This window comes from Microcaecilia unicolor, chromosome 1 (genome assembly GCF_901765095.1).
Source record: "Microcaecilia unicolor chromosome 1, aMicUni1.1, whole genome shotgun sequence".
NCBI lineage: Eukaryota > Metazoa > Chordata > Amphibia > Gymnophiona > Siphonopidae > Microcaecilia > Microcaecilia unicolor.
This window is the reverse complement of record NC_044031.1, coordinates 595,453,871-595,468,591: the sequence shown is the minus strand read 5'-3', so window position 1 is coordinate 595,468,591 and position 14,721 is coordinate 595,453,871. Positions and strand designations below refer to the sequence as shown.

At 39.3% G+C, this 14,721-nt stretch overlaps 1 protein-coding gene across 4 annotated transcripts in view; it reads left to right on the top strand.

Annotated features, from left to right (window-relative positions):
• ZFAT (zinc finger and AT-hook domain containing) overlaps positions 1 to 14,721 on the top strand; it is a 283,052-nt gene that overhangs the window by 84,942 nt on the left and 183,389 nt on the right. For all 4 annotated transcript variants that reach the window (XM_030219458.1, XM_030219474.1, XM_030219449.1 and 1 more), the window contains exon 5: positions 11,444 to 11,597. In XM_030219458.1, coding sequence (XP_030075318.1) covers positions 11,444 to 11,597 — 154 coding nt within the window. The remainder of the gene's footprint in view (positions 1 to 11,443; positions 11,598 to 14,721) is intronic.

The following is a 14,721-nucleotide window of genomic DNA, read 5'->3' as shown; positions in this document are numbered from 1 at the left end:
AAGTAGCAAACTTTGACACCCATGCTAGGTGTCTTCATCTTTTTGGGTCTAGAGCATAAACAGCCTGAACATGAGCCAGAATGGATTCCCTCAGAAACCACCGTGTGGCAGAGAAGAGGCTTTTAGGGAAAAAGAGGAGATGACTGCACCTAGGGTAATAATTACACCCCTTCTTGGTCCTGGGTTCACTCTTTCCACTGGCAATAAGCAAACTAATAATTCTTTGAAGACAGTAGCAATTTAATGACTTAACAAATGCAATAATACAGGAAGCAAAAGAAAAAGCAATGTTTTTCAGTAGGTCTGTTACAAAGTTTTTTTCTCCCGCAACTGCTTCGTTTGTCTTATATAAACAAAGACCAAAGTGTCAAATTCTGACCCACACTCCTTAGACTAAAAGAACCTTATTGGACCCCTTGCACTGGGAAAAATAAATTAGGCAGCCGTACAACCACCTGTGGCAGATGACACCATTGCAGGAAGACTTCTGCACAGGATAGCTGACCAGATTTGAGTCTTTTCTCTGTAAGCAGCTGCTGTTCATTGGTGAGGTAGTGTTTATTCTTCCAATGCCAGCTCAAGCATCTCACTGGATGGTGAGCAGCATATGTGAACTCGAGAACAGGGCACAGAAACAAAGGGTAGATAATCTGGGAAATGCAATGTTCGCAGAAGTCTATGAGTCACAGGTGTGCTACTGGAGATGTCAGCTTAGAGATAGGACCCCGTATTGAACAAATTCCTGTAGGAAAAGCAATGAAAAAGTGCTAAAGCAACTAACAAAAATGTTGCCACTCATAAAGTTTAGAAACTGCAAGGGGCTATAAATATTTTAACCACTTACAAAAATAAGCCTCAAAGCTCAAACAGGCTACTAAAGCAACAAGCAAAAATTAGCCTGATATCAGTTAGAGTCCATTTTCATCAGAGTTGTAATTGAGAACCAGAAAACAAAGGACAGTGTGAAAAAAGAGAAAACCAAACTGCACCCCCCTCCCCCCCCCCAGAAAAATAAGCTAAATTACTTGCAATCATGACTACAGTTCAAAAAAAATACTTAACCCCCCCCCCCCCCCCCTCGGTCTTCTTAGACATGCAGGCACTTGGCTTCTTGTTGTTTCTAAAAGCAGTTCCAGAGCAAATCTTCATCCTCATCGATGTGCAACATATCCCACAAAGCTCAGAGGCATAGCAGACAGACAGACAGAAGAAACTAACCTTGATAGCTCAGCGAAACAAGTGGCCCTTGTTGGGGTTAGTTTCTTCTGTTTGTCTGTCAGCTGCTGTTCTGAGCTTTTGTGGGATGTGTTGCAGCTTGTTCGTCGAGAATGAAGATTCACTCCATAACTGCTTTTAGAAACAACATGAAGCTAAGTGCCTGAATTTCTTAGAAGATGGGTTTTTTAAGTATATTTTTGAGTCGTTTAAGTCTTTGGGGGGGGGGGGGGCAGGGACTTGCTATTGAGAGAGGCATGGGGAAGCTACTAGTTGCTCTGGGATTGGTAGCATGGAATATTGCCACTATTTGGGTTTCTGCCAGGTACTTGGGTACTTGTGACCTGGCTTGGCCACGGTTGGAAATAGGATTCTGGACTAGATGGACCATTGGTCTGATCCAGTATGGCTTTTCTTATGTTTTTACTATTGGTGTATTGCAGGGATTGGTCCTGATCTTTGTCTTCACTTTTATAGGCAATATTGAGGAAAGGATTTTGGGAGAGGTTGTCTCTGTGAATCACACCAGATCCTGCAGTGAGGTAGACACCCTGGAAGAAGTGAATAACACAAAGTGGGATCTTTAAAGCTTGAAGAATGGTCTAGAATTTGCATTCTAAGATTTAATGCTAAAAAATGCAGGGTAATTCCTTTGGGCTGCAAAAACCCATGGGAATTGTACAATAAAGGAGGTGAAATACTTCTGTGCATAAAAGAGCAGATCTGGGAGTGATCATATCTGCCAATATTAAGTTGAAAAAAACAGGTAGAAAAACCAGGATTATGTCTAGGTGTATAGGGAAAGGAATGGCCAGCAGGAAAAAGATGATAGTGCTTCTGTATAAGTCTCTAGTGAGACCTCATTTGGAGTACTGAGTGCAATTCTGGAGACACAACCATCAAAGGAAATAAACAGGATTGATTTGGTCCAGGTGAGTGTTTCTAAAATTGTTTGTGGTCCTCATCATAAAGCACACAAGGACAGATTTAGAAATATAAATTTGATACTTTGGAAGAAAGATGGAAGAAGGGAAGTAAAATAGAGGCATTGAAATACCTCTATGATTTAAACGAACAAGAGATGAGTTTTTTTTTCCAAAACTTGTTGAATCTTGCGTTGGACAATTGTTTGCAAAATATTTGGATAGATTTCACTGTATATTTTTCTCAGTTTGGTTTTAGACCAGGTCAGAGTACTGAAACTCTTTTATTGGTTCTCTCTACCAGTGTTAAAATCAATTAGACTTAGGAAAACCGTATATACTGCTCCAATTTGAAATATCCGCTGCACTTGTCTTGTTGGAAAAGCTGAGTGCTTTGGGCATTGCAGGACCTCTCTTCATATGGTTCCAAGAGTTTCTGTCTCATCACAGTTATTGTGTCTGAATAATTCTTGCTCTAAATACTGGTTTCTGAATTGTGGTGTCCCACAAGGCTCTCCCCTGTCACCACTACCGTTCAGTTTTATTTGGCTTTATTGGGATTCAGTTTTATTTGGCTTTATTGGGAAAAGTTCAGCTGGAATCTGAGTTATTGCTGTCCTATGCAGGTGATATTCTAATGGTACTACCTGTATTTGATGAGTTGGAAGATACGGTTGCCAGGGTATCATTTTGTATGGTTAGAATCCAACATTGGGCCTTGAAAAACATGCTGAAATTAAATTCAAGTAGAAACTGTGGAACTATTACACCTAAACAACTTATATTGTCCGGGGATATGGTATTATCGGTTGAAGATAAATCTAAGGTTCTGGGGGTGGTCATTGACTCATGGTTAACCTTTGAACCACAACTAATCTTGCTATGGGAAAAATCAATATTTAAGCTCAGACAGTTGATATTGGTAAGATCGTTTTTTGATCAGTCACGTTTTAGGCTATTAGTTCAGATGCTAGTATCGACACAACTTGATTATTGTAATCTTCTTTATTCAGGTCTTTCTCTGAAACTTCTTAGGAAGCTTCAGCTTATTCAAAGCACCTCAGCTAGACTCTTTATATGACTAAATTGCATTGGCTTTTGGTTTGCGAGAGAATATTGTTTAAATCCGTTTGTATGGTTTTTCTGGCTATTTATGGCCTTAGAACTTGTGCCCAAATTAATCTGTGCACCTCTCTCTAGATCTTCCTCCAGGTTAAGTGCTTTGAAGATTCTTCGTCGTTAGTACTAGAGGGGTGAGGTTTTCTAGAATGGCTGGCTGGCTCTATCTTTTCTTCCTTTGTGATTTTCAAATGGAATTAGAGTCGAGATATGTTGCTTTTTGTAAAAAGCTTAAGACTTTTTTATTTGATGATTATTTTTAATTTTGTGAGATATTGTTGGAAACGTATGCTAATTCTGTGATGATGTACTTTTGTGTCATTATTGTGAACCGCATTGGACCCAGGTATAGGGATATAGCAGAATCCAAGAGATGTATTGGTATTGAAAGGAATCGGTGACGTGAGGGGATCACAGATAAAGGTGGAAGACTGAAGATTCAGGAGTAATCTAAGGACACCTTCCTTTACTGAGAGGGTGGTAATATGTAAAGCAGCCTCCCAGTGGAGGTGATAGGGATGAGGGAGAGGAAGGGATTTTAAGATCATAAGATTTGCCATATTGGATCAGACTATAGGTCCAACCAGCTCAGTATCTTGTTGGCAACAGTGGCCAATCCAGCTTACAAGTCCTTCCTTGATCCCAAAAAATGGATTCCATGCAGTTTACTCCAAGGATAAGCAGTGGATTTCCTCAAGTCCACCTTGATAATAGTTTACGGAGTTTTCCTCCAGGAGCTTTTTTTATTTATTTATTTTTTTAACACATCTACACTAATTTTTGTTACACTTGTACCCCGCGCTTTCCCACTCATGGCAGGCTCAATGCAGCTTACATGGGGCAATGGAGGGTTAAGTGACTTGCCTAGAGTCACAAGGCAATCGAACTCAGTTCCTCAGTTCCCCAGGACCAAAGTCCACCACCCTAACCACTAGGCCACTCCTCCACATAACTTTACCAGGTCTTAAATGGCACACAAAAAGGAAGTGGAACTGTGGAACCAGAGGAGGGGGCAGGTAGGCTAGGGGCAGCAGCAACAGGAGAAGAGGGGCTGCATTAAGGAGCAGAGTGACTGTTCTTTGCTGTGCTCCAGGCTAACCCTCCTCCCCCTCCTCTGTAGGCTTCCTGGAAGGCTCTGAAGGTTCAATGTGGCTTACATTTAGCGGTCAGGAAGTATTACATTGTTGATTGTACAGTTATGATCGGTAATAAGTAATAGCTATTGGTATCATTAGTCTTGGAATTTTTTGAATAGATACGCTTTTAGTTCTTTTCTGAACTGGAGGTAGTTACCGATGCTTCTTATGGCCTTGAGAATTGAGTTCCACCATCTAGAGCTCAGGTTGCTGAATCCAGCTGAGTAGATGGATTTGTAGGTTATGTTTCTGCATTTGGTTAGATGGAGCAGTAGGTATTCTCTGGTTCCTGGGCATGTATTTCTTGGTGACAATTTGATTAGGTCTAGCATGTAGTCAGGGGACATTCCAAACAGTATTTTGAAAATTAACATTCCGGTGGCTTTTACTGGGAGCCAGTGTAGCATGACTAGCAGTGGGGTTACTCTGTCATGTTTCGATTTTCTGTACGTTAGTCTTGCTGCTGTGTTTTGGACAGCCTGCAGTGTTTTCAACATGCTTTCTTTACATCTTACATATGCTGCGTTGCAGTAGTCAAATTGGAGTAGTATTAATGATTGTGCTATTAGACAGAATGTTTGTCTGGGAGAGTAGTCTCTGATCCTTCTCAGTTTCCATAGGGTTTTGAAATATTTTGGTCCAATTGCTGAAACTTGGTTTTCAAGCGATAGAAACTTTTTATTTATTTAGATTTGATTGCCTCTACAAGTATGTTGTTGTAAATCAGATCAAGCGTAATTAGTTTTAAAGGTATGATTTTATATATGTGTTTACTCAGCCACCAACCTGCAATCCTAATTACATAGAGGGGTATTTTCAATATGATGTATAAGTCCGACTTGCAAAAAATGTCCAAAATCTGAATACGAAAGAAGGTCATTTTCAAAAAAGAAAAATATCTATCTATCTAGCTAGCTATCTAGCTATCTAGCTATCTTTTTTTTTTTTCCCGAAAATACTGTTTTGAACAAGCTTTTGTGATTTGAATGTTGTGTTTTGTGGTCCATTTTCAAAACAAAAACATCCAAGTGCAAAACACACAAAATCAAACCATTGAATTAAAGGAGGGGCCAGCATTTGTAGTAGACAGGTCCCCAAGACATCCCAGGAAAGCAATAGGGCACCCTATGGGACACTGCAGTGGACTTCATAAAATGCTTCCAGGTACTCATCTCACTGTTAGTGGAGTAGCCTAGTGGTTAGTGCAGTGGACTTTGATCCTGGGGAACTGAGTTTGATTCCCACTGCAGCTCCTTGTGACTCTGGGCAAGTCACTTAAACCTCCATTATCCCTGGTACAAAATAAGTACCTGAATATATGTAAACCGCTTTGAATGTAGTTGCAAAAACCTCAGAAAGGCAGTATATCAATTCCCATTTCCCACTATTGCTCCCTTATCTTGTCTGCTGAGCCTCCCCCCCCCAAAAAAAAAAACCCACTAGTCCCAACTGTACACCACTATTATAGCCCTTATGGGTGAAGGGGGCACCTATATGTAGGTAAGTGGGTTTCTGGTGAATTTTGGAGGACTCATAGTTTCCTTCACAAGTGTAACAGGTAGGTGGAGGTATGGGCTTGGGTCCACCTGTCTGCACTGCACTGTACCCACCACGAGACTACTCTAGGGATCTGTGTGCTGTTTTAATAGACCCGAGTATAACATCTGAGGCTGGCATAGAGGCTGGCAAGTAATGTTTTAAATCAAAATTTTTAGGGGGTGGAAGGGAATTAGTGACCACTGGGGGAGTAAGGAGAGGTCATCCCTGATTCCCAGGCACCTTTTTTTTGCCTTATTCGTTATAAAAACAGGTCTATCTCAAAACGTCTTAGTTTTAGTCCTGGACGTTTTTGTTTTGTTCCATTATGACTGAAAATTTTCCAGGTGTTAGGAACACCCAGATCTCACCCCTGACACACCCCCTTCTGATCTGAACGCACTTCTGACGGACTTCATAGAAAAACATCAAAAAATTGGTTTCGAAAATACCTATTTGGATGTTTTTCTAAGACAAACGTCCAAATGCAGATTTGTGCCACTTTTTGGACGCTTTTCTCTTTTTGAGCTCCATAGTATGTAAAGCCAGAACCCCCAGACTCCAACCCTTACTCGCTAGTATTTCTAAAGACTTCTCACCACAGCCACACCTTTACATTTTATAAAAAGGAAGATAATTAGATTCCTGTCTTGATGAAGATTCTGCACAAGGAAGTCTGCACGGGAAGAAGAGCCAATAGCGCTGGCACTGTTGCAGCCTTCTCGTTTTGCAACCACACAGTAGATGTTACTTCACTCTGTTGCTTCCTTCTTCCAGTAAAATCCTGCACTGCTGGAAAGAGGAAACTGAGCAGGGAGGTAATTCTTTTAGTAGGTGCCTCTGTTTAGGTGCCCCGATTCCACAGAATGAGAGCCTTTTCTATATTAGAAATGGGATGTGCAGATGCCGTTGCAAAGTACTAACCTAACCTGGTATCAGGGTGCCTAAAATATAGGTTCCCACTATTACACCAACAACAGACCTAGTATTACTGTGGGCATCCAAATGTGGCAAGGGCGTGCATTACTTACAGTATTTTGTAAGTTGCACACATGTGGACTCTCCGCCCATTATCTATGCCTGTAGTAGCGTGGATGGCGGCCAGGCAGCAGACAGTGTATAACAGAAGTAAAGTCTTTATTATGACCCAAAAGATACTAAAAAGTATTTTATTGTTATAGATCTGGTATGCAGACATAGGCAGGATTCAAATGAGACTCCATTCACAGAAAAAGCAGCTTTGTTAACTCACACTTGTGAGGAGTGGCCTAGTGGTTAGAGTGGTGGACTTTGGTCCTGGGGAACTGGGTTCGATTCCCACTGCAGGCACAGACAGCTCCTTGTGACTCTGGGTAAGTCACTTAACCCTCCATTGCCCCATATAAGCTGCATTGAGCCTGCCATGAGTGGGAAAGGTCAGGGTACAAATGTAATTTAAAAAAAAAACACTTGTTAACACTCACAGTGACTGCTCCTAGCGTGCTCAACTTCAATACTTCACTTGTACTTCATAATTTCCCACTTTGACCCGCCTTCAAACTGCAGTTACAGATTGGGTAAATACTTCACAATATAAACATCCTACCTTGACCTGACTTCATGCACTGCAGTCACAGGCTGGGAACTTCTCCTACAGGACTCCTTTCTCCTGCACCAGGCAAGTTTTCAAACACTGCTGCGGCTTGGCTTGGAATCTCTATGGGAGCATCCACGCTCCCTGTTCTTTACCCATGCTAGGGATTTTAACTTGCTGTCTGCCTGAGCCCCACTGTCCTGACTCAGCAGTCAAGCTAACATTCTTTTAATGTGGCCAGGTGAGGGAGTTATCTTAAGAGGAACTGTGTTTACTTCTTGTATTTTGACGCCATGCTGCTTCGGCATGTCCTTACAGAATAGCTCTTAGAGGTAAAATTGACATTTATGCATGTATGTGCACTCATGTGCATGTCAATGTCCGTATTCTGTATTTATTAGCCTGCTAAGGGTTTCTCTGCTGGATTTGACATCAGGTTGTTTCCATCTGAGTCTGGATTGGACTTTTGTCAGCCTGGTCTGTGTTCAGTCAGAGTATGTATTTCTGCTTTCCGTCTGTGTGTCTTAATCAGTGCATTTTTTTCTAGCAAAAAAGGTGCCAGTGCTCAAATGCTAGGCCACCCTTCAAAGGTGGGGTAATCACTGAGGCAGCCACCCCACAATAGCCAGGCCTCCTGCAACCAGTCACAGAATCTATGACAAGACAGAATTGGTGTGTAGCAGGGGCATAGCCAGACAATAGATTTTGGGTGGGCCAGAACAAGAAGTGGGTGGGCACCAAGTGTTCTCCCCCCTCCCCTCACCTCCACCACCAAAAAAATATGTCAGCTGGCAGGAAAATGCTTCTTTCCACTTTGGGAGTCTGAAACAGGCATGCACTGAAAACTGAGCATGCACAGATGCCGGTATCATGGAGAGTAGCATTTTCATTACCATCAGGGGGAATTGTTCAGCTGGCAGAGCTTGGGATCCCCACCAGCTACCATTAAACATGTGCTACTGTTGGGTGGGCACCCAGTCCCACCTGTGGCTACACCACTGGTGTGTAGAGCCTAAGCTCTTTCATTAAAACTTGGGATCCATGGGTCAATTCTAGCAGCCAGTGGAATGGGTGCTGGTACTCTACCCCCAAATACCCCCTCAAAAAAAAAGCTCTGGCCTTAATGCTTTAAACTAATAAAGCTTTGCAAGCTCCAGGCCGAGCTGCAGATTCTGCAGATCTTGAAGTTATGGACCTTATGTGAGCTGCTAATAAGATAAGTGTTGAGTGTTATACTTAACATATATTTGATGAAGGAGCAGTAATGGACATGGGAAGATGATGTCTCTTATGGCCTAGAATGTTGGTTGGTGAGTTGTACTGCTGGTTGGCATCTTAGTGCATAGTCAGGCCTCACTTACCTTCAAACTATCAATCTCTCTGCCCTCACTTAATTCTCTGTACCCTCATTTCCACCCACTCTTCTCCATTTTGTCCCTTTCTTCTGACCAACATTTACTGAATATCAGTGGTGATCGGTCAAGGTTATGAAAGAGCAGCCAAGATTTAAGCCATCACCCCTTTTTATTGACTAAATTTTGTGCAGGCTGTCTTTTACACTGGCAAAGTTTGTCAGCAGGGGTTGGAATAGACACAGGAAGTTATGTCTAATAACTCCTGTAGTTTGTTGGATAAATCTGTTGAATATTTTCCTCATGGTGTCCCTGTCTCAACAGAACTGTAGGGTAAATCCTAGTATATTTTTTTCTCAAATAAGAAAATAAATAATGTTGGAAGTTCAGTCTTATTCTTCAGTCCCAGAAACCGTCCATAGTCACTTACTTTATAGATGAACAGCCCTTAATATACAGGAAATTACATCCTTACTGCAGTTTAATAGCAATGTCAAATTGCTGAGTTGTAGTCAGTTAAATGACTCTTGTATTTGATTGATTGATTGGTGATCAGTTTAAAGTTAATCATTTGGGGAGGAGGATGAAAATGCAGTAAAGTAACAGTAATAATTAGAAGAAAATTCTCTGTGCTGTTACATCAAGTCTTGCCAGTTTTAGTGAGGTGAAGCTAATGTTGAAATCTTGTGGCTTTGATCTGCAATATCACAAGCAGCCCTTGATGTGTTATACATAACTTGTATAATCTTTTTATTGCATGTTAGCTAGTTTAGATGATAAAATATGGTTTGAGAATAACTTTCTTCTCTTTAATATTCTAGAACAGGGATGCCCATGTCCTTTAGGGCTGCAAACAGGTTGGATTTTTAGGATATCCATAATGAGTATGGATGACATACATTTGCATATAATAGAGGTCCAAGGATACAGTTAGGCATGCTCAGCTTCCATGCTGTGATCCAGAGACTTAAGATTGTAATGTAGAAGGATGCCCTCATGGTGACTCATGCACATTGATTATGGATAATGTGGAAACCAGCTTGGACACATCTATTCTACAAGAGCCAGATTGTTAAATTTGTACGTGAAGATAAAAATACAACCAAAGCTATTGTGTTAAAGTTTAATATATTCTAGTATTATGAGTTAGAACAAACTAAGAAGTGGTTAGAGCAGTAGGCTGAAAACTTAGAAAGGCAGGTTTAAATGCCACTCTCGCTCCTTGTGATCTTGGGCAACTCTGCATCACTTTGTACTGGATAGGGTACTCTGCCAAGGCACTTATGTAACCTTACCTCCTTCCCCCTGTATGAGATAGGTGACATGTATAGACACTGAGGTAACTTATAGTGCCTTCATTTCACAGACCATAAACCAAATACTGTTTCCACTAATGAATATATATTTATTTTAGTACATACAGTATAATTGCACAGTGCACATATTTTTTCTTTTAAATTTTTTTTTTGTATTTATTTATTTAATTTATTTATTGCATTTGTATCCCACATTTTCCCACCTTTTTGCAGGCTCAATGTGGCTTACAATACATCACGAATAGTGGAAGTATATAAGAAAATATACATTTAGTATAACAGAAGGATCTTGGGTAGCATGGTAATGATAAAACATGATAGTAAATTTAACAAGCAAATGTTGTAGGCAAGGTAATAATAAAGCATAATAGAGCAAACTAAAGCATGTTAAAGCATGATAATGAGAAAAATAATAAAAAATAACCCATGCTCTGTGCATTTCTCTTTTTAGTGATATCTAGCCCAAAACGAAACCTCAGCACTCCCTCCGCCACCCATTCCCAGCTTGGCTGATTTCCTAGAAAATGCCCAAATTCTTTTTTTCTTCCATTTGGTCACCTTTCTCTTCTGGGACTGCTTCCAAGACATTTAGACAGTGCATCTGGTATGCATTATGACCTGCCAAAGCCTCAGCCCACCTTCAGCTCCCCATTATACCAGCCATGTCAGCTCACTCCTGCACCAGCAACTGGCTGAATCCCAGAAATTTAGGTCTTAAATACATTTTTCAACCCAGTGGTTATACTGTGTTCTGCATACTGATATATGTTTCTGCTGATAAAGGGGCATTTTCCCAGGTCTGACATATCAATAACTCGTTATTTGGAGGTCAGGTCTTGCCTTACCATCATGTTCAGGGCACTGGTAACTGTCATGAATAGCAATTGGCTAGTTTTATTGCAAGTTCCATTGAGCCAATGACAGCATAATTCACGTAACCTTGCTTATCAGGATCTTCGGGTAGTCTTGTGACTGCGGAATGTTTTTCTTGCTGTAGTTCAACTGCAAAACAAACTTTTTGTAGAAAAATATTCATGTGGCCTGATATTGTCGGTCCAAACCTGTTTTTTCCAAACTTAACTCACTAATCTATATTTTTTCATAATATTTAATTTCTTCCCTATCTCTATCCATATAACCTCAGTTACCAACTTAAACTGTAAACTCTCTGGGGGCAGAAAAAATACCTACTGTACTGGCAGACAAGGATGTAACTAAAAAAGGCCCGAGTGGAAAAAGAAATGACCTATGTACTTTATCTTAATGTCAATAGGAGCAACAAAAATTGTTCCGGTTGAAGCCACTCCTCCAGAAGCAGAATCTGCAACAAAGCCAGAGACAACAAGTCAAGATCAAGTACAACGAAGAGGGTACCAAGAATATGCTATTCAGCAAGCACCATATGAACAACCAATGAAGCCAAACAGGTTGGTTTTAGTTACTTGTGTTTTTTTTGTTTTTTTTTTCAAGTTATAAGGTATATGGCCTTATGGCTAGAACCTTATTTTCAAAAATGTTTCCTTTTTTGTCTTGCAAAAAGATTTTCAATACAGTTCTTTCTCTTTAGCCTCCCAATTATCCTATTTTATAACAGTATAGTTTCTGGTTAGAAAGGTAAACCCAACCCATACTTTCTCTCTCCTGTGTGCTTAGTATTGCTAATTTTGGAGGTAATTCTATAAGTGATTTGAGTATACAGTATGCTAAAGTAGGCTCCATTGGCGAGGGGGGGGGGGGAGAAGGGGAGGAATGTAATTCAGACATAAATGCAGGTGTTCAGAAAAAGCAAAGTTGCGTGCCTGTAACAGATGTTTTCCGTAGACAGTAGAATTAACCAGGTGTACAGGTGGGTGAAACCATCACAAGGCATTGGAATGGAACAGATGTCTAGAACACAGAACTAATACAAACTTCTGAGCATGTGCAGAGCTGTCTCCTCAATTCCCTCAGTTCTGTCACTCAAGAGGTAGTACAACTCTTGGGGAGGTGGGAGAGATTTTCTGTATGATTAATCCTATTGTCTATGCAGAGCACCTATTATTGGATTGCAATTTTACTTTCTCCATTGACAAGCAGGATTGAATCGAGCATACAAGTGGTGACTCCAAAGTTCATGGTTGCTTCAGATTTTATTTATTTACAAATTTTATAAACTGTCTTTCCCATTATTATGAGACCATTACGAACACAATTCTAATTAAAACGTAAACTGAACATTGTAAGACAATAAACAAAAAGTAAATGAAATATTAATTAAATTAGAACAAAATAAAAGAAGGTAACTGTTTATTCACAGAATTAATCATAGGGTATTTTACATGTGTAGATCACATAGACCTGTAAATGGCAATTTCAGAAAAAAACACTATTTACACATAGAGCTGAGTGAAACACAGAGATTTCAAGGGAACATGGCTTAGGGACTTAGGTGTAGTTTAGGAGGGCCAAAAATCTAACCTGTATGCCAAATCTTACTTACAGAATACATATCTGTTAAAAAAAAAAACTCACAAGTTTTGCACCAGCTCAGAGGCACACACAGATTTTAAAAGTGCTCATTTCACGCTAGATCCCCTCATTAGAGATATTATGGCAAATCCAGAGGTTAGGGATATTCAAATAGAATCTTTTCACTTCAAAGTGGCGGCGTTTGCAGACTACCTTTTAGTGCACTTGGCGAGTCAGAGGGAATCCCTTACAGTTCTCTTAGAAATATTTCATGAATATGGGGATTATGCAGGGTTTCGCTCTGCCGTCCTCGTCGCAGCTTCAAAAAGATTGGGGAAGGGTTTTCCCATTGAGATGGGCGGTGGATTCTTTTCGGTATCTAGGCATCCGTTTAGCAAAGGAATGTTGCATCCCTGTACCGGCTTAATATTGGGATTCTCATGGAAAATACCAAGCGGCGGTTGGAGGAGTGGAGGGATCTTCCCTTATCCTTGTTGGGCCGGATAAATCTGATGAAGATGGTTCAGTTTCCACGATGGTTGTATGTTCTACAATCAATCCTACTTAGGAGTACAAAGAAGGTCTTGAGAGGCCTGTATCGGTTATTTAGTGGTTTCTGTTCTACAATCAAAGAAAAAACTGAAGATGCGTTTGCCAGTCATGATAGATGACTGGAGGAGGTGGGGAGTAGTGGTCTTCCCAGTCTGCAACAATACAACCATGCATTCTTGTTGCGACATTTGGGGGACTGGTTTGGCTGGACACAGATTTACACACATTTGGAAGATCTATATTACGCACCATACAAACTTTTCTCATTGTTACACTCGTCTGTATCACAAACCCCACCTCATTTGAAAAGGAGTTTGTTACTAAGACCATAGAAAACAACAAGGCAGACGATCTGCAAAATCCAACGTGAAAAACAAACCAGCAGATCAGTATAATATCCAAAAAGCTTTATTGAAGATATCATATGTGAAACAATTGCCCGACAGGTTGTGTTTCGCCCAACAATAGGGCTGCGTCAGGGGCTAAAATGAACAACAAATATATCAAAGTATAAAACAGAGAATTCCAAAAAATATATTGTATAAAATATATGTATATAAAAATGTATAAAACATCAATATGAATGCTAATGTACATGTAAAACATAGACATGAATAAAAAAAATTAATAGAGAGAGTCTGTTAAATGAACATTTAAAGATATTTTTGGAATTATAATAAATAATAATTATAACATAAAAATGCACATATATATAAAATATATAAATCAATATATCAAAAAATATATATATCAAAAACTTATACATTATACATTAAACACACACTAAAAATTGTCAACACGTATATTACTTATGAATTACATATGTATTACAAAATACCAGCAAAGAAAGGGCACAGGCGTAACCAAAGATGAAATTCATGAAATGAATTGTAAAATCATTAGGCAACTTAGTGTTAAAATTGAAGACACATACCTGATCTGGACCTTTCTTAAATAGGAACGGCTGAAAGAGGAGGAACAATTATAAAAAAACTAATAATGAATAAAAAATAAAAATTAATATGTCTCAAAAAATTATTATAAAATAATCAAAGAGAGAATTATGATAATACTAAAATCATGATAATAATAAAATAGACGTGTAGTACTTACTCGCAAATTGCATGTCAGAACAAGGATAAAAGGAATTTTCTTTGCAAAAAAACAGCATAAGCAGCATAAAACAGCGTATTCCTAAATGTAAAAAATAATAATTTAATAATAACCAAATACAAATAATATAAAAATGTAATGAAAAAATAAAAAACAAAAGTGAGACGAATGATGAATAATAAAGCTCAGGTGATGAGGTGAATATAGACTCATAGAACGCACTTTTATGTTTATCAAGAAATATATGTATGTATCTCTCAAATATCAAAAGCTAATCTGTATTGCAATGTATCAATCAAGTAGTGTACTTTAAAAAAAAGGGGGAATGATTAAAAACCAATATAAAAAAATATTATTATAAAAACACATAGAGCATTCATACTTCAAATGCCTAAAAATAGTGTCATGTTATGTAGATCATGTAATTAGCAGAGGTAT